The sequence below is a fragment of the Schistocerca nitens genome, chromosome 8, assembly GCF_023898315.1.
Source record: "Schistocerca nitens isolate TAMUIC-IGC-003100 chromosome 8, iqSchNite1.1, whole genome shotgun sequence".
Taxonomy (NCBI): Eukaryota; Metazoa; Arthropoda; class Insecta; order Orthoptera; family Acrididae; genus Schistocerca; species Schistocerca nitens.
Genome location: NC_064621.1, coordinates 381,329,046 through 381,350,411, shown reverse-complemented (window position 1 = coordinate 381,350,411; position 21,366 = coordinate 381,329,046). Strand labels below are relative to the sequence as shown.

Genomic DNA, 21,366 nt, shown 5'->3' with positions numbered 1-21,366 from the left:
AGATGGGGACGTTTGCAAGACAACAACCATCTGTACGAACAGTTCGACGACGTTTGCAGCAGCATGGACTATCAGCTCGGAGACCATGGCTGCGGTTACCCTTGACGCTGCATCACAGACAGGAGGACCTGCGATGGTGTACTCCACGACGAATCTGGGTGCACGAATGGCAAAACGTTATTTTTTCGGATGAATCCAGGTTCTGTTTACAGCATCATGATGGTCGCCTCCGTGTTTGGCGACATCGCGGTGAACGCTCATTGGATGCCTGTATTTGTCATCGCCATACTGGCGTATCAGCCGGCGTGATGGTAAGGGGTGCCATTGGTTACACGTCTCGGTCACCTCTCGTTCGCATTGACGGCACTTTGAACAGTGGGCGGTACATTTCAGATGTGTTACGACCCGTGGCCGTACTCTTCATTCGATCCCTGCGAAACCCTACATTTCAGTAGGATAATGCAGGACCGCATGTTGCAGGTCCTGTACGGGCCTTTCTGGATACAGAAAATGTTCTACTGTTGCCCTGGCCAGCACATTCTCCAGATCTCTCACCAATGGAAAATGTCTGGTCAATGGTGGCCGAGCAACTGGCTCGTCACAATAGGCCAGTCACTACTTTTGATGAACTGTGGTATCGTGTTGAAGCTGCATGGGCAGCTGTACCTGTACACGCCATCCAAGCTCTCTTTGACTCAATGCCCAGGCGTATCAAGGCCGTTATTACGGCCAGAGGTGGTTGTTCTGGGTACTGATTTCTCAGGATCTATGCACCCAAATTGCGTGAATATGTAATCACATGTCAGTTCTAGTATAATATATTTCTCCAATGAGTATCCGTTTATCATTTGCATTTCTTCTTGGCGTAGCAATTTTAATGGCCAGTAGTGTTTATTTACTGCTCTTCTACAACTATTGTTGCAGCTGCTGCTAGTACCACCACTGCCTCTACTACAGTTATTGTTGAATTAGTAACTGCTCCTAAATAAATGTAGAAATCAATGTGGAATAGAGAACGAGATAACTGTTAGTGGGGATTCTGAAGTGCTGCATATGCATTAAGGGTATTTCGGAAAATATTTTGAATTATGCAAAAAATCTATAAAATAATTTAGCTCATTCTTGATAATAGGGATGCCAAAGGTAAGCAGATGAAAGGAGTTTGAAATTAGATTAATAATTACAGAAAAATTTAAAAAGTAATGCCTTTTTAGAGTGAGATCCTGTATATGCATTGTAGCGTTGAATATGGATGTATGGATGACGACAGCGTGTTCCGACAGCCCCGCCGAACTCTCTGGTCGCGGTGCTCTTGAGCAGTGGTGTAGTAACCGGGTGGCCTTCTCTGGCGTGTTGCAGTGTGCGACAAGAACCGCGTGGCGCCGCCCAACCAGGCGACCACGTCGGGCACCCCGTACCTGCTGACGGAGAACCGGCTGCGCCAGATCCGCTCGGAGTTCATGTACTGCTACTTCGACCAGGGCGGCAACTCGGACGACAAGGGCGACTACCAGACGGACCTGCACTCCTCCATGCCGCAGATCCATAAGAACCTCAACTTCCAGCTGCCATTCTATGGCTTCCGTTACAACTACACCAGGGTAAGTGAGCGGTACACGCTGCAATAGAAATCGACGACCCAAATACCAATCCGACACTCTCCGTGCAACTAGTTTTGGGGCTGTTGCACTACTACAGGATGAATTTACAATACGACAACCCTTTAAATAGGTCAAGAGGAAAACAACTACATCATCATTTGACATCCACTGCTGGATAACTGTATCCTGTAGACTACCAAATACATGAAAGTCTTCAGCTATACATATCCATGCTGCTCCTATGTGTTTTCTAACACAAGGGGCCTTCAATAAGTAAATGTACACTTTTTTTCTGAAAGCAGTGCGCTTTTATTCAGAATTCCAATAAACCTCATTATTCCCCACTATTTTGGCTGCAAGCCCTGTTTTTGAACATAATATCCGTTCAATGTTGGTACGTGGCCCCTTTAATACTACCTTGCACGATCCAAACCACAACTGTTGTCAGGACGGGAAACGGGATGGCGAATCATGGTTGGTAATCGTACTTTGATTTACACATACTTAATGTATTAACATAGGGTCCCTGCAGATCATTCCCCACAATCTTCACTACAAGCAGCAGTTACTTAGTATAAGTTCTTATTGAAATAAAACAAGTATAACCATAAAATGCATGTAAAACCGTTCAGAAACACCTAGCAAACACAGTATTGCCGTGGCTCCCCACACTTAACAAAAGCTTACAACTGACAGTACAGTTCCTATCAGAGTGGGCCAGCCACTTAATTGCATTTAAATATCACACGGCCCAAACAACACTTAAATTTCATGCGGTTAACCACAATTCACTGGAACATAGATATGTAACAGAAGCAAGAAAGATTGTCATGAAACAAACCCAGATCACACTTAGTTGCAGGTCTATCTTTATGTAACCCAAAAAACATTTGTTTAAACATCAGAAAATCACAAATTACAAAAGGCGTTTTACCCGCTTTGGCGGAAGGAAAAGATATGCTAAACTTTTTTGTATGGGGTCTTGGCCCAAAGCAATCCAGCCTTGGCAGGGTTACGTAAACGCAGCAGGACCTAGGCTGCGGGTTACACCTCACTCCCCTACAATGCGTTGGCGCTTACAGCAGCTATTGACAAACACAGGACAATTGCAGCTCTCTGAAACACAAAACACAGGGCAGAATCCTTGCATCAGACATACGTGCATCAGTCTACAAAATGTTCGTCCACAGCAATCACTGCCCTTTAGATTGAAACCATTTAAGGACGGTTCACCAATAATAATAATATCACTTAGGTGCAGTTTTCAATCACTTAACACAGTTATAACTAAGACTTCAAGGCGAAGCCAACATTTAACCAGCTCTCACGGAGCTTATCCACATACGTTTCGATTAACGGCTGTGTAAGATCCACAATCATCTAGCGAGTGAAACGCCTCTCTACGCGTCGCTCAGCCACAGACACTAACGGCCAACTTACTTGATGTTTGCACACATCACAGCTCAGCGGCTCAAACAGCTTAACCACATTCCTTCAGGGACCTTTCCCTTGATAGAAATCATGAAACTTGGATCTCCGAGCTGCCCCAAAACACAGACTTGCCGACCAATACAACTGCGCGGTATATCACGCTGTTAGGGCACACCTGGTCGCAGTCGACACTCCTTTCTCCGGAGACGTCCTACGTCTCTCTATGTTTTTCTTTTGAAAGCTAACGGCCAACTGTTGAAGCCCGCCAACCCGGAAGAAAGCCACACGATATGCAAAGATCTCATATACCCTCCAAAATCGATCGCAACGATATAACGAGCATAGCCGGTGCTGGCGCCAGTCCGCCACGGCTCAAATGTGACGGGCTTACACCACTATACTGGGAGGGCCTGCAAGTCTGCATGGTACAGCTCATCTGGACGACATCGGAGCCTACGTCTTGCTGCATCCATAACGCCCCCGCCATCAACGTACTGCTTCTCACAGAGCGCATCATTCTTTGGGCCCAGCAGATGGATGTCGGAATGTGAGGAACCCAGTGGGGACACAGCTTTGAGTACCCAACTGGTGGATGAGTGTGTCAGAAATACCAAAAGAGTCGTCCAGCTGAAGAGCAAGGTTTTCACTGCGATGCGTTGACCACCTCGAATGAGAGTGTCCGCACGTTCCAACACAGCAGAAGTTACTGCTGTGTTTGGACAGCCGGCAAGTGGCAGATCAGAGGTGACTTGCCCAACGAGTCACCGCGCTTGTGTTCTCGATCAGGTCTCTGTAGACATTCTGCAAGCGCCTATAAATATCTGTGAGCTCTGATTTTCCTCCAAAATAAACTCTCTCCACGGGACTCACCTCCGTTACAGATGCCATTTTGAAGGCTACATATAGCGCTGGCAACTACCTGTAGCGCTGGCAACTACATACCTGTGCTTCATGAAACTATAGGGCCTGAATTGGGAATATCCTACGATGTCCCACAACAAATTCTGCATTTTTTCAACCTAAAATGGACGAGGAAAAAAATATATAGCATTACCTGCTGAACGCCGCTCGCATTATCTACCCACCTTCCATTAAGTTGTTGCTCAGTCTTTTTTATCACTCTGAAACCAGAGTGATAAATAGTCTGTATACCATCCATTCACCTGCCAACATGTCGCGCCCAGTATTTCATTCTCAGTATGCTCATAATTACGTCCTCACTCCATTCTGTTCCCTACCATGTCCATTTTGCGATGAATTATGAAATAGTTACGTTTCACAGGTTACGGCTATTGGTACACCTGCTAGAGCTTGTAACACCCCCGTTTAAATTTCCATTGTTTTGACTGAATAATCTAGCAGTCACCCTCTAATTTTAATGGCCGTGACCTAATGGATACAGCAGATCGGTTTTCTGTTACGAGAATTGTTACAACGCTGTTTAAGGCCACAAGTGTTATTAATTTCAGCGAAAGATTTTGGTTTTCAGCTCCATCATGGTTATTGTTGGTTATGTAACTCGTCTTAAAAAACACCGTAGGAGAACGTTCCTCTTACAGATCAATTTAAGTGTTAAATTAAACACCTTTCAGCCGTCAATTTCCAACCTTATTTTATTAGGCAACCAGTTTCGGCGCTTTATTACGCCATCCCACAGATAAGTTAAGCAAGGGTAGCTATTCGATCATCGAATGCCATCTTTTGGAGTGGGCACGTATACAGATGAACAAATAAAGTACCACTACATGCTATTGTTGAAAACATTCTGACATGTGGATGTTAAATTAAACACCTTTCAGCCGTCAATTTCCAACCTTATTTTATTAGGCAACCAGTTTCGGCGCTTTATGACGCCATCTTCAGGCCCCCGACCGACGTGTTAGGAATAATCTATCTCGTTTGTGATCGAAGCAGGGGCCAGTAATATTGGTATTAGTAGATATCTACTTGGTACAGTGCCCACTTCAAACACCATCCTCCAGAACAGTTTTTTATCCCTTGTCTGCCTTGTCTGGCAATTTTCTTGTGAAAGTGAGTAGTTTCAGCTGTATTTCAGCTTTTGGAACTTGTTTTCTTCTCCAAAAAATGCATATTTCTTTTCAGTAACTTTTCATCTTGCTTTCAATCATTTCTACTGAAACACCATAATGTCCCAGCACTACCCTTTGTTCACACCACGAATGGCTTTGTACATGTCATCAAACATTCCTTCCAGATTGTCAACGCTTTCGTTGCAACTTCCTGTGTTTCTAATTCATGTCTTGAACTGTACAAGTATATAAAGAAATCACGGAATTCTTTCACAATTTTTTCTCTGTTGTTAGTTACTGTGCAATCAGCCACATCTTAGCTAAAATAATATGATGTCCATCCAATATAAGTTTCAGTTTATTCTTGCTTTTATTGTTTTCTATTGTTCCTGTCAAAAACTTATCATATGCAAGAAGACATTTACTAATATTTTTGATTACTTCAATATATTCTATAGTTTGCGTATTGTCGTTGGATATTCTCATCCTCTCTTTAACAGCATCTTCGTTCGATTTTAGAGTTTCTTATCTTTTGCTTTCTTGGTGCTTGATTTTAGAGCATTTATACGTGCACGACGAATCATGGTGGAAACGCCTTCGTGAACCACTTCACACAATTTCAGAAAGTCTGTATCTACTTCTTGTAATAACTCGCCAAGGACAAGAGTTAACTATTCCATAAAAAATTACAAAGAAAGATGCCTAAAATCTCGTGGGAACCCACAAAAACCCCTAAATCCTGTCTTATGGTTAATTCTGCGAACATCCCTAAGCTCCCTACTTGTCGCCACCGTTGGGACTCTGAAGATAAAGTTGAGATTTATTTTCTGTTTTCGACTCTCTACACCAAGATCTGACACTTTATATAGTCACAGTTCTTTACGGGCATTTACCAAGCGAACTGGTGTATTATTAAGCGACCATTGCATAACCCAGAATCCAATGCCAGTTGCAGATTGCCTATCTAACGGCTTCCAGGGACAACAAAAAATTTGATTTTTATTATTTGGAGTATTTGTTGAGCGAATTTAAAAATATAAAATGCTGTCGTAGTGTTCTCATTAAGAAATATAATTTAATGTTATAAGTTAAACACAATAACACAAGTATTACAGTTAGAAACTGTGTATTTGCCTCGTGGCAGCATAACTGATGGCGCGGAAATACCCGGACTTCATTCCGTATTTGACAATGAGAGCACTTTGCGAATTTCAGCAAACTTTACACATAATTTCGGACCTGTGAGAAATTATTTCTCTCTTTCACACAACCCTCCCCCTCCCCCCCAAAAATGTGATGATCGGGAAAAACGTTTATCGCTTACATTTTGGCTTTTCATTGAGTCAAACTTCAGCATCAGGCTAACCGGGCGGGCGAGTGTCAACTTTGTTTGCAGTAAAAAGCAACGTGTTAGGGATTATTTACCAGAATAAGATTTTTAGTAGGCGTATAGCTATATTTCTTAGTACTGAGGTCATATGAAATACATAATTTTTCAGACTATGTAGCGAGGCAGGTTTTTTTTTTTTTCTTTCTTCCCCCCCCCCCCCCACTCATTTTGTTCCTTGTTGATCGATGTACTTGGTCGTTGCGGACGTCGCATGAGATCCATTCAAGTTAGTTTGTTGATCCTTCCACTCAGTTTTTTTTACTACAGAGGCCAAACAGCTCTCTGACCGAACACGCTAAGCTACTGTGCCGGCTAAACTTTCCGGGCGGGAAGGCTTGCTGGTGCCCGGCACGAATCCCGGGCCAGCCTGTGGATGGTTTTTAAGGCTGTTTCCCATCTGCCTCGGCGAATGTGGGCTGGTTCCCCTTATTCCGCCTCAGTTACACAATGTCGGCGATTGCTGCGCAAAGACTTTCTCCACATACGCGCACACTATAATTACTCTACCACGCAAACATTGGGGTTACAATCGCGTGGGGTGAGACGTTCCTTGGGAGGGGGGGGGGGGGGGTCCACTGGGGACCGAACCACACAATAACCCTGTGTTCGGTGTGGGGCGGCGGTGGGGTGCGTGTACTGCTGTAACCTGTTGTGGAGTTACGTACCACTGCAAGCTACGACGGGGACGAAGCCTCTCCGTCGTTTCTAGTCCCCAGTTTCATACAATACAAGTTGACACTCAACACGGTGGCTGATGGTAGCGACTGTAAATGGGAAATGCCTTTACGGTTGCTACCACCAGCCACCGCGCCGAGTGTCAACTTAGTTTGCGAGGACAGTAGGTACTTATGGAGCAGTCCATGCCAAAGTCATTATTAGAGCATAGTTGTACCCGGCAGTGAAATCTCAAGTTATCTTCTATTACGGATCTGAAAACTATCAGTCGAAATAAAAATTATTTATTACTATTAACAGGGAGTAATGTTTTAGCCCGTTATTCATCGGAAATAGGATCTTGCACGTAATGACGTCGTATTGTTGGACTTCCAAGAAATGCTATCAGCGATGTTAATAACAAAATGGCCAAAATTAACCTTTTGCGTTCTAACGAACTTATTTATTTGACATGGAAAGTTTCTACAATAATTCTGAAATAATAACAAAAGAAACATCTAATGCATACATTTTAAATTAATCTCTGTACAGACCTTTTTAGATAACGCCCATCGATCGGCTCAGAATAATACCAAAGACATATTCGAAGTTAAGAATATGAAGTACACCAAAGCTAATTTTTATTGTCTTTTAAGGCGACCGCATACGTAACTGCATACTTGACAAATACTCTTGCACAAGCGCGCTTGATCATAGATGCACAAATTCCTGGTACCTACACACGGTTCAAGCATGCTTGTACAAGCATTAGTTTGTTTATCACAAAACGTCGAACTCAGGCGACGATGCGCTGGCTTTGGCTACCTTTTTGCTTGTGTTATGAAAAAGAAAGATAAAATGCGATATGTGGAGTAAAGAGGGGTTAAAGAAAGTATGTTAACCATTCGGGGTAGACACGCTATGGAAACTATCTCACACTACTGTTGATTTTCCTCCCTCTTTCTCTATGTAATATTGTGTTCTTAGACTTTACCACAGAACAGCATGAAATTTAAAAGAGCCAAATGAAAATTAAATCAAGCCAGTTCACTGACAAATGCTTGCAAAGCCTCCCTGTTCGCGGCACACACGCTCAAGTGTACACACGCTTGAACGCTTGCACAAGCATGCATAATCGAAATTCGATCAAGCATCACAGTCCTGATACTTGCGCAGATTTATCCTACATACTCTCAAGCACTCTTGGTCTTGGGCAAGCACGCTTGCAGTTTCGTGTGTGGCCGCCTTTTGGATAGTATCCATTGTTCATAAAATTTTGCTTCTTCTTGCACAAATAAATTGCCTTTTTCACATTGGTAGTAATATTAACAATTTTTAAGGTCATAGGAAACGTAGGAGTACATTTTATTTTTACAGGATTTTAGTCGATATTTACAAATATGTTATTCACGATTTTACTAGCTGCACGCGTCCCTAAAGCCGTCGGCACACGGACCGTGCTGTCGAACGTTAACGTTGAGCGTGCCAAGTTCAACGTGCTATTGAACGCTCAGGAACAATGCGACTTGTGCATACGGTACGTGGGCGGCAGTTGAGGGATGTTTCTAGTTCGTAAATCACACTGTTTACTCAACGGGCGCGCGTCAAATGCCAACGTTAGCTCTATTAAAACGTACATTTCCTCCAACGTCCACGAAAAGGAAAGTACCATGTCCATTACAAGCAGTGCGATACAAATTTGAAATACTTATGCGCATAAGATAAACATTATTTCATCATTCCCACATTTTAGCAAAACCCCAAGGCCAGTCTTACTTGATCACTATTCCTACCCAGTAGCAGAATACTTGCATCATGTGAATTACGAAGCGTAGAAGAAAAAGAAGCAAAATATCTTTATACAAATAACGCAAGCTGCCCTCTAGATTAAGCCAATCGAACAAAGTCACCCCTTAAAAAAAGATTAACTTATATTTCCATAACATCAAATATTATCGTATATACTTATAGTAAACTAATAATAAAGTATCAGAACCTAATAAAAATGCGAATGATAGGAAAAGAATTTGTAAGTCGCGAACGATCGCCCCGACGAGCAGCTCAACATATGACACTGACGCTACTCATTACGCTAAACCAACATCACGACCTTCGTGTCTGTTCATATTATGTTACCACTTGCTGAAAACCTTCATCGTAGTTATGTTACTAATTGATATTTAATTATAACAAATTGTACAAAGAACAATGCGTTTTGGGTAGATCTTCAGTATGTCGCTGCCTTCAAATAGCCTACTCTCATAATACGCAGGTTACAATAATTCTTTTGCCACGAATATGATGTTTCTCATTATTTTATTGGAACGAATCACACAGTTAACAACGGGTTTTCCAGTGATTCTCAATTTGCTGGCGCTAAGAAACGGCATATATACATATACGCTTGAAATGAATGCCAATATGGCGCCTCACAACTCTGTACTGAAGGGAGACGGCCTGCGTGTGACGTAGGTGGCGTTGTGCCATCTCATTGGTCAATGCTCAGACGCACGCTCTACACGTTCGGAAAGACTCCAGAACGTGCTATTCCACGCTATGGCGTCAGAAACTCGGCACGCTCAACGCTCAACGTTCGGATGCACGGTCCGTGTGCGCGAGCCTGGCGCCCAGCCAAGTCGGGCGGGTTGCATCACCGACTCCCTAGGCGCTCAGCGGGCAGTGTGGCACTATGTTTTCGAATTTTTTCAAACTGTTGCATCCTTGAGCCCTCGGTTCGCGATGTACGCTCCCCGGTTACAGAGGTCAAGCATCACACTTTATTAATAATTATAGTACAAATTAAAATCTCCAGTTACATTTTCAACCAGTACACCAAGTCCTTTCATCCATACACGAATTTTTTCATGTATTTTTCTTCGCTCCTGTAGAAAAGTTAGTAAAACTTTTCTACAGGAGCGAGTATACAATTTAAATGGCATATTACTATATAAATAACTAGGTCTACTTTGAGTTTTGCGGGCGTTTTCACAACGAACAATGGCTAGCGTAAACCACCCACTACCAGAATTTCCAGTAGCGCCATCCAGAGTAAAATTAACCCTGCACCCACGAAAGAAAATTGGTCCATTCAGTATAACTGCTTGGGCAGTACCATTTCCGCCAAGTTTATTCTCGAGGCTAATAATGTGTTTGTAGACAGGCATGCGGTGGCGGCGATGACGATACACACGTCGACGAGGCATAGTGCTTCAATGCTGTTGCAGATAGAGCTCACAGAGGAATGGTTCCGCTGACGTGCACTGCCCGCTTATATACAGTCCCTTCCTGGACTTCAATCTTTCGCCGATCGAGATGTCACCGCCTACAAGACCTGGCATTGTGGAATAGATGCCAAAACCCAAAGTAGACCTAGTTATGTATATAGTAATATGCCATTTACAATGTATGCTCGCTCATGTAGAAAAGTTACTAATGATGAAAATATTCATGTATGGCTGAAAGGACTTGGTGTACTCGCTGTAACTCGTGATTGCACTGTAGTTGTAGTGTTTTTGCATATTAGCCGCAGTGTGTGTTGCTGTGCCTGTTCGCAGCTCTCGATGCACGGCTACCTGGAGTTCAGCGACCCGCCGGAGCACTACACGTACCCGCTGTCGTTCCCCAACAAGGACTGGCCCAAGAAGAACGACCCGGCCTTCATCGGCATCTTCTTCAGCAAGATGCGCATCGGCAAGATCCGCCAGGAGGAGGAGGACCAGCGCCAGCCGGGCGTCTACTTCCGGCTGGAGCGCGACCTGCAGGCGCGCACCGACCAGATCGGCGTCGAGATGCGCGAGCGCGTCAAGTGGGACGTGCGCGAGGGCGTCGTCGGCGCAGACACCTTCGATCCCAAGCACCTCATCATCGTCACCTGGAAGAACATGTCCTTCGCCGGCGGCATCGACAACTCGCTCTACAAGGTGGGCGCGCCCAAGCCTTTATATACAACCTTCGTATGTTTGTGGCCGCGAAGCTCGAAAAGTAGGCGGTCGAAATTTTGACACAACGTGCATTCAAATATACGCTTGTTTTTACGTAGTATAGTTTTTGAACATGTGGTTGGTTTATGTGTGGGGGGGAGGGTGGACCAAAGAGCGAGGTCATCGATCTCATCGGATTAGGGAAGGACGGGGAAGAATGTCGGCCGTGTCGTTTCAAAGGAACCATTCCGGCATTTGCCTGAAGCGATTTGGAGAAAGGAGAAATCACGGAAAAACTAAGAAGGAGACGGCACGACCGTGGGGTTGGGGATTTGTCCGAAATTTTGTGTGGTAAAAGAGGACCCCTAACACCTCACGTGATTAAAATATTAGGACGCACTACCCGGAAAATCTTGGGAAAAATCGATCCAAAGTTTCTTAGGTGCCTTATGAGTATACAATGTTAGTCCATTGACGAGCCGCCGTCTGGTCTAGATGCCGGCACCGTAGCTCAGCCTGCTCGGTCAGAGGGTTAGCTGCCCTCTGTAATAAAAAAACTGGGCTAATCGATCAACAACGAACTTAAACGGATGTCTTACCACGTCCGCCCTGAGCAGATGCAACGAACAAAAGCGAACAAAATGAGATCAAAAAAAAATAAGAAAAAAAAGATGGTTAGGGCTCGGACTCTTACGCCAGATGTCTCGGGTTCGATTCCTCCTCTGGCACTTTTTTTTCCTTCTGTTACATTTTCTTTTGTTATTCCACCAATTATTCAGAAAGTTTCCCAATCCTACATTATCTTTAACAAATTAGTTACATTACTGAATAAAAATTATTTTCTTTTTGTCGAATAACACAATTCGTGGCGGTAGGTTTTCCATTTTTCATTGTAAACTATATGAGGAGAAACATGGGGTTTTTAATCGGAATAACAATGTCGATCGGGAAACATTCAATTTTTATACATATAATAATTATAAACAAGAACTTAGCACCGCGAGAGATTTCTTCCGAAGATGTCGATGCAATTAAATTATTTTCCATCAACAGATTTTCATAATACACCACTGCGTCCTTCAATCGTAATTTTGATAGATCACTATGAATGGATTCTTCAGGAATTTCTTCTCCTATTCCAGACGAGCCAGCAACTTCTTCAGTCGACATGTTTGACCTCGGATCGGAATAATACGTTGAAATTTGAAACAGGCACGTCTGTTCACGACGAAATCGAAAAACAAACTGCCATTTACTTCTCACGGCTCGCGTACAGTCCTATGCGCAGATGACCGTTATAATCCCAAGTGGACTCTTACAAAGCCCCTTTAAACCTGAAACCCCATAAAACGAAATAGAACAACGAGCACGAATATTTACGTTCTTGAGCTAAAATAATGTTTTAAAATAATGTAGGTTTGAGAAAATGTTTGAATAATTCTTGGAATAACCAAAGAAAATGAAACAGAAGAACCATCTAGGCCAGACGGCAGCTCGGCTATGGACTAACATTGTATACTTATGAGGCACCTAAGAAACTTTGGGTCGATTTTTCCCGGGATTTTCCGGGTAGTGCGTCCTAATATTTTGACCACGTGAGGTGTTAGGGGTCCTCTTTCACCACACAAAATTTCGGACAAATCCCCGACCCCACGGTCGTGCCGTCTCCTTGTAAGTGAGGTTGGCCAGACGCGAGTTTGAATCGTCTTTCCCGAATGCGAGTCCAGCGTGCTGTGTGCTAACCACTGCGCTACCTCGCTCCGCTTCAATATGTGACATGCATAAATAAGCTAGGGAACACGGCAATGCTTCACAATTGCTAAATATGTATGACAACTGGATACATGTCCTAATTTCCTTCTCCCCCTCCCACTATCGCACTCCGCCTCCGCCTCCGCCTCCGCCTCCACCTTCCCCCTTCTCCTTGTACACATCTGTTTCCCCACACTCCCTCTAACAGTCTCCTTCCTCATGCCTACGTACATATCCTCTTCCCCTCCTTTATATCCACTGCTGTTTTTCTGGGAGAACGCTGGGGGATGCGTACCCCTAAACTTTTTCGTCGACAAAGTAATTTTTTTATGATGTTGAGAACTTGAAAGAGTGCCAAAGATTTATTTCGACAATATAAAATGGTGCAAGCTGTTCGAGATTCTAAAAAAAGTAGGGGTAAGCTATAGGGAGAGACGGGTCATATACAATATGTACAACAACCAAGAGGGAATAATAAGAGTGGACGATCAAGAACGAAGTGCTCGTATTAAGAAGGGTGTAAGACAAGGCTGTAGCCTTTCGCCCCTACTCTTCAATCTGTACATCGAGGAAGCAATGATGGAAATAAAAGAAAGGTTCAGGAGTGGAATTAAAATACAATGTGAAAGGATATCAATGATACGATTCGCTGATAACATTGCTATCCTGAGTGAAAGTGAAGAAGAATTAAATGATCTGCTGAACGGAATGAACAGACTAATGAGTACACAGTATGGTTTGAGAGTAAATCGGAGAAAGACGAAGGTAATGAGAAGTAGTAGAAATGAGAACAGCGAGAAACTTAACATCAGGATTGATGGTCACGAAGTCAATGAAGTTAAGGAATTCTGCTACCTAGGCAGTAAAATAACCAATGACGGACGGAGCAAGGAGGACATCAAAAGTAGACTCGCTATGGCAAAAAAGGCATTTCTGGCCAAGAGAAGTCTACTAATATCAAATACCGCCCTTAATTTGAGGAAGAAGTTTCTGAGGATGTACGTCTGGAGCATAGCATTGTATGATAGTGAAACATGGACTATGGGAAAACCGGAACAGAAGAGAATCGAAGCATTTGAGATGTGATGCTATAGACGAATGTTGAAAATTAGGTGGACTGATAAGGTAAGAAATGAGGAGGTTCTACGCAGAATCGGAGAGGAAAGGAATATGTGGAAAACACTGATAAGGAGAAGGGACAGGATGATAGGACATCTGCTAAGACATGAGGTAATGACTTCCATGGTACTAGAGGGAGCTGCAGAGGACAAAAACTGTAGAGGAAGACAGAGATTGGAATACGTCAAGCAAATAATTGAGGACGTAGGTTGCAAGTGCTACTCTGAGATGAAGAGGTTAGCACAGGAAAGGAATTCGTGGCGGGCCGCATCAAACCAGTCAGTAGACTGATGACCAAAAAAAAAATGTTTTATTTCATTTTTTCGTGTTGGTAGTTGCAATACGAACCACTGCGCTACCTCGCTCCGCTTCAATATGTGACATGCGTAAATAAGCTAGGGAACACGGCAATGCTTCACAATTGCTAAATATGTATGACAACTGGATACATGTCCTAATTTCCTTCTCCCCCTCCCACTATCGCACTCCGCCTCCGCCTCCGCCTCCACTGCGCTACCTCGCTCCGCTTCAATATGTGACATGCGTAAATAAGCTAGGGAACACGGCAATGCTTCACAATTGCTAAATATGTATGACAACTGGATACATGTCCTAATTTCCTTCTCCCCCTCCCAAACTTTTTTTTTAGAAAAAAAGCAAAGTTTATATCCATTTCCTCTGCCCTTTTCCGTCCGTCTCCTCCTCGCCCTCACATTGACCATATTTACTGTTATTGCAAACGGAACGTTGATTGGGATTAGAAGTCAAAATGAATGGGTAAATTGGTTGGAATCATTAGTACACGTTGTATGAGAGAGATCTTTCCAGCTGGTAGTTCTGTGAGCGTAGTAGCCTTAATGACAGTATTTCGCATGGTCTTAAACTACGAACAGGTAGGATTATAAACTTAGCCACAATTTTGGTGGAAAAGCGATGTCATTGACACTTTCAAGCATTTCGAAGCTGCGGCAACCGATCTCGACAACTGAATCGCTGACAGCTAGTTCGACAAACATGTAGTGCCCTCGTCCCCTAATAGTGGATGATGGTAGTGCTAAATGGATATGCGTACACTCAAAAGCCGAGCTACCGATAGATGTCTCTACGGTCCCGCTACCATCATTCTTCACGATTCATTGCCGTTTTTGTTTTGTTATTCTTTATTCGTTCGCGTTTGCTTTTCCGTTCTTGTCGGTTGTGCGAAGTTTTAGAGTGTGTCCTGTCTTTCGTTGCAACTTGTAAGTTAAGTTGGAGGTGAGAAATGAGCAGAAAACTAGGGGTTGATGGGAATCGCATGTTTCATTGGAGGTGATGTAAACTGAAGTGTTCGATACCACATTCTCTTGTATGTTTGGGTGTTTCTCGGTATCGGCTGCTTCATTTGAGCAGCATTTCAACTGAACAGTCCGATACCATTTTTTTTGTACTTCGACATGTTCATGACGTTATGGCTAAGTAATTTTCGCTGCATTATATCCAATGTCGGAGTAGCTTCAAACTTTTTTTTTAGAAAAAAAGCAAAGTTTATATCCATTTCCTCTGCCCTTTTCCGTCCGTCTCCTCCTCGCCCTCACATTGACCATATTTACTGTTATTGCAAACGGAACGTTGATTGGGATTAGAAGTCAAAATGAATGGGTAAATTGGTTGGAATCATTAGTACACGTTGTATGAGAGAGATCTTTCCAGCTGGTAGTTCTGTGAGCGTAGTAGCCTTAATGACAGTATTTCGCATGGTCTTAAACTACGAACAGGTAGGATTATAAACTTAGCCACAATTTTGGTGGAAAAGCGATGTCATTGACACTTTCAAGCATTTCGAAGCTGCGGCAACCGATCTCGACAACTGAATCGCTGACAGCTAGTTCGACAAACATGTAGTGCCCTCGTCCCCTAATAGTGGATGATGGTAGTGCTAAATGGATATGCGTACACTCAAAAGCCGAGCTACCGATAGATGTCTCTACGGTCCCGCTACCATCATTCTTCACGATTCATTGCCGTTTTTGTTTTGTTATTCTTTATTCGTTCGCGTTTGCTTTTCCGTTCTTGTCGGTTGTGCGAAGTTTTAGAGTGTGTCCTGTCTTTCGTTGCAACTTGTAAGTTAAGTTGGAGGTGAGAAATGAGCAGAAAACTAGGGGTTGATGGGAATCGCATGTTTCATTGGAGGTGATGTAAACTGAAGTGTTCGATACCACATTCTCTTGTATGTTTGGGTGTTTCTCGGTATCGGCTGCTTCATTTGAGCAGCATTTCAACTGAACAGTCCGATACCATTTTTTTTTGTACTTCGACATGTTCATGACGTTATGGCTAAGTAATTTTCGCTGCATTATATCCAATGTCGGAGTAGCTTCAAACTTTTTTTTTAGAAAAAAAGCAAAGTTTATATCCATTTCCTCTGCCCTTTTCCGTCCGTCTCCTCCTCGCCCTCACATTGACCATATTTACTGTTATTGCAAACGGAACGTTGATTGGGATTAGAAGTCAAAATGAATGGGTAAATTGGTTGGAATCATTAGTACACGTTGTATGAGAGAGATCTTTCCAGCTGGTAGTTCTGTGAGCGTAGTAGCCTTAATGACAGTATTTCGCATGGTCTTAAACTACGAACAGGTAGGATTATAAACTTAGCCACAAAGACAACTTTCCTGTTTTCTTTTAAAAATGACTACGAAAAGAAAACAAAACGGCACATTGCCACAGCACAGGTTATCACGTTCTTTCCTGCAACCAGTTTAACAGAAAGTGTTTTTTGTGTAACATCTCTATATCAACTGAATGTTTTCACCTCACCAAATTACTACGAACTGACATCAATCCAATCTCTGCAGCACATCAAAGATCTGATCACCGCCGATAAAACAATGAAATGTCAGTTTTAATTGTATTGTTTCAACAGAATGTCAACATTCGATGAGGAATTTTTTGTTGTTATGAAAACATGCGACAGCAGAAATGTCAAACTGAACGTCACATTATTCTTTTTTTTTTTGTTATGAAAACATGTGACAGCATAACTGTCAAATCGGCAAGCACATTTCTTTCATTGACATGTTCATACAAAAATACCATCAAAAATTCCAATTTTTCCGTTGAATATTCCAAAAATATTCTTTCATACAAACCTTGTCCTAACAGCTACGAACACAAAAAAGCCAGCCAGATCGGTCGAGCCGTCCTCAAGTGATGATTTTTCATACCTTCGGCAATTGATATTTATTTACATGTAGACAGAAGATAGACAAGTAATACATAAATGGGATATGTTGTTACGAAACGTTTCAAAAAGTTCTTGACTGATTTACTACAAATTTTTACATGATGCTCTAATGAACATTTTTAATGTAATATATAAATGTATGTGTAATATATAAAGGGTAATCATTGCTACCAAAAAGCTCAAAGTATTTCACCAATTTACTTCAAATTTTTACACGTAAAAGCTTGGAAGAGATATAGGTTACATATTTTATGTATATTATATGACTAAATATAAAATATATGGGATATAACGGGTATAAGTGCAGATATTTTTATATGTGGTATCTTAATACTTACACACATTAGAGTGTGGTTCATTTTCTCTGCCTCAAGCACTCTTCCGACGAACACGTCAGAAACCTTACTAAATTACCTCGCCCGCACGGTCGTAACTGCAGTATTGAGTGGACTACGCTTGTCACTATGGACTAACCATTTTGCGTCAATACGTCCACACTTCAACACCTGACCTATTTTACAGGGGAAAATAAGCATCAATGCCCTGCTCTTGCCACTTGTACTTCGATATACCACTAAATCTAAAAGCATACGATTTCTAATAGCTATAATTATTAGTCTGAAAATGACGTAAATACTGATGTAATGTTTTTTAGTACACCATGCTCAGTTACCAGTAGAAATATCTGCATTTATACCTGTCATACCTTGCATAACAGTGAAATGTTGTTACACTACATAACAGCGAGAGTTTGTTGGCAAAAATATCTGAAAGATCTTGACCGATTTCATTCGAATTTTAACAGATATTCTGTTAAACACTCATACTACAGAAACTGAATTTGCCATAACAACAAACAAGGTACAAGATCAGAAAGAGAGGGAGGAAGACGAGATGGACGGGAGGGGGGGTGGGGAGACACAGGAAGAGATCAAAGGAGAGGGGGTGGGTGGAGAGAGGGGGAAGGAGGAGAAGACGGACCAGTGGGGGGGGGGATAGGCAGAGACAGGGGGAGAAGGAGACTAGGGCGTCTCCTTTTCTTTCTTTGCCACTTAACTACGTTGAGCCACAACAAAGCGTGGCTGGGTGCAGCTAGAGCTAAGTTGGTTTGGTTGGTTTGTTTGGGGAAGGAGACCAGACAGCGAGGTCATCGGTCTCATCGGATTAGGGAAGGACGGGGAAGGAAGTCGGCCGTGCCCATTGAAAGGAACCATCCCAGTATTTGCCTGGAGCGATTTAGGGAAATCACGGAAAACCTAAATCAGGATGGCCGGACGCGGGATTGAACCGTCGTCCTCCCGAATGCGAGTCCAGTGTCTAACCACTGCGCCACCTCGCTCGGTAGCTAGAGCTAAGTAAGAGGTACACAGATTGAAGGGGTTTGTTCAACGAAGAGTGAGACAATAGTGCGATTTAAACTACACTCGTGGTAAGGACCAAAGTAGCTTTCCCATGAGGTGTCACTGCCAACTAACATAGCTCGATGAAACTTGGATCATAAATAGAAAGAACTGCTACAGAACAGTAAGGAAGTGACTGAAGTAAATACGCAATGAGTCGAGTAGAAATGACACATTTATTCAAAGACAATAATTAGACTGAAGTCGACACGATTCATGATTGTCTCCTGGACATTACAAAAAGCGGGCCATGGTTCTTAATAGGGTGTGTCATCCTTTTATGAATAAAACCATCTAGATGGCTAATAAAATGTCTTTATTTATTACGACGTTTTAGCATCTGCCATCATCAGATACCTGCAGTTAAGAGCCAAAGAACAAAATGAGTGACAAGTGTTTGTGCTACATCATCAAGCACCGAGATTTTAAAAGTTAAAAAATAATTTAAAAAGTTCAGTCATCAAGAAAGCTTGAACTTACGGAACGAGAAATGGTGTCAATATTAACATTTATACCTAATCTGGGTGTCAACTAACAAATGTTTTAAAAATTATACAAAGTTATAAGCTCCAGCCGACAGCTGGCGCTAGTGTGAGGGACACTGTCTTCAGATTTTACTTTTCTTTTATTGTTATTCCATTTTTCTTCTCCATTTATATTTACAAAATTTAAATTATGTACCGTATACCTTTTTATATGAATAAATAGAAGGAAAAAAATAATGACAAAATAAACTAAAAATTTGAAGGCAGCGTACTCCGCAATAACGCCATCCCTCAGCTAGAGCTTACGTCTTTCTATAATTGTTAGACAAGTTGTTACTCGACGCACAGATTAGGTATATATTTTAATATTGGCACTGAACCATGTATCGCACGTTCGGAGTTTTCTGGTAAGCGAACCTTTTAAAATAATTTTTAACTTTTAAATTTTTTGGGACGTTATGCTGTATAACAAATGTTTGTCACTCTTGATGTTCCTCTTATCTTGACTGCAAATATCTGATCGTGGCAGATAGCCAAACGTTGTCAAATTCTTAAATGAACATTTTATTTGGCCGTCTAGACGGTTTCATTCATAAAATATTCATGGTGATCACAGACCCATACGGGAAATTTGTTTCCTTTATTAACAAGGTGTGTAGTCAATGCATACTCTGCAAAGTGCCCCCATGCTGGCCATCAGGTTGGTAAGGAATTATTGTGGGCAGGACGTTCCATTCCTACACCAGTGCGGCTGGAAAATGCTGTATGGCCCTTAGAGCATGTGAACGTGTTGCAGTATGTCTCCCTAACGCATGCTCCGTTGGACTGAAGTCAGTGAACGGGCAGTCCACTCCATCCCTGATCATCCTCTCGTTGCAAGAGCTCGTCCGCATGCGCTGTTCGATGCGGTCGCACATTGTCATCTATAAAAATGAAGACAGGGTCGAACGCAACTCTGAGAAAACGCAGTGGGGTAAGGAGCAAAGTGCCACAATAACGTTGACGAGAGTCTGCAGGGTTCAAAAATTTGGAGATCGGCACGCCCAGCAACGGTATGCCTCCCTACACAATAAACCTAGACCATCAAAATGATCATGTTCGACCATGCTCCTAGGTGCATTACGTGTTCGGATCTCTCCCCGCATGAGAGTACATCCAGCATTGTATGGGATTTACATAAAATGCTTCAGACTTCATTTTTTACGAGTTATATATTGACAAAACTGTAAAAAAGATGGTTTCCCCAGGATCTAGTAATCAATTAGAAAATATGTTTCAGTGGGTTCAATAGTTTTCGAAACATGATAAGTTTAAAGCTATTTCGCGGACGAAAAAGTTTACTTGTTTTCAAAAAAAATTAACATAGCCCCCGCCTTAAGACTGAGAAAGGCTTTTAGACATGCTTAGAGACACAATAGAGATTTGTACCACATGTGAATTTCAGATTCTTACGTCATTTTTGAAAATGACAGAGACTTCAGAGTGAATTTCTATTGTCACGGAGAGCAAACTGCTTTGGCAGCTGCATGCAGACAGTTCTCGCACAAAATCGCAACTTTGCACCTTAGGTTTCAGATGCCAGCTAATGTAAATCAGTCTATAATGCCATACAATCCGTATGACTAGCGTAAATTAATCTTTCCAGACAAAATAATCATCCGCCATTAAGAGGTGCGCTTTTGTCCCATCTCATTCTTTGTCGGACTTTTTTATTTAATGTTATTTACCATTAAGGGTTAGCTGACAGTGAATTTTTGTCACTTTTCGTCCTTTGAATTATTGTTGTTAAGGTCTTTAGTTGGAGGATTGATGTGATGCACCTGTCCACGATTATTCCCTTCAAGCCACTTCATCTCAGCGAAACTATAAAATCCTAATCCCATCTGAACCTGCTTACTGTAGTCAAACCTTGATTTTTTCTACAATTTTTACCCCCTCACTTCCCTCCATTACTCAGAATGTGTCCTGTCAAGCGATCCCTTTTATTAATTTAATTTCATCATAAATCTCTTTTCTCCTCGACTGGTTTCAGTAATTCTTCGTTAGTTACTCGATCTACCTTACAAATCTTCATTAGTCTTCTGTAGCATCACATTTCAAAAGCTGCAATTCTGTTCTTGTCTGAACTGTTTATTATCCACGTTCAACTTAGTACATAGCTACATTCCAGCCAACGCCTCCAAACAAGTCATCGTAACGATTACATTATTTCATCATCATGAAAAATACTGCTTCAGCTGTATGATAAATATTTATTTATGATCCTACCACTTTCATGGCGTTGTAGCTACATCTTCAGGGATACATACACTCCTGGAAATTGAAATAAGAACACCGTGAATTCATTGTCCCAGGAAGGGG

At 42.2% G+C, this 21,366-nt stretch overlaps 1 protein-coding gene across 2 annotated transcripts in view; it reads left to right on the top strand.

Annotated features, from left to right (window-relative positions):
* Window positions 1-21,366, top strand: part of LOC126199085 (protein mesh) — a 272,891-nt gene that overhangs the window by 67,276 nt on the left and 184,249 nt on the right. For both annotated transcript variants that reach the window (XM_049935832.1, XM_049935831.1), the window contains exons 2-3: window positions 1,360-1,601; window positions 10,661-11,026. In XM_049935832.1, coding sequence (XP_049791789.1) covers window positions 1,360-1,601; window positions 10,661-11,026 — 608 coding nt within the window. The remainder of the gene's footprint in view (window positions 1-1,359; window positions 1,602-10,660; window positions 11,027-21,366) is intronic.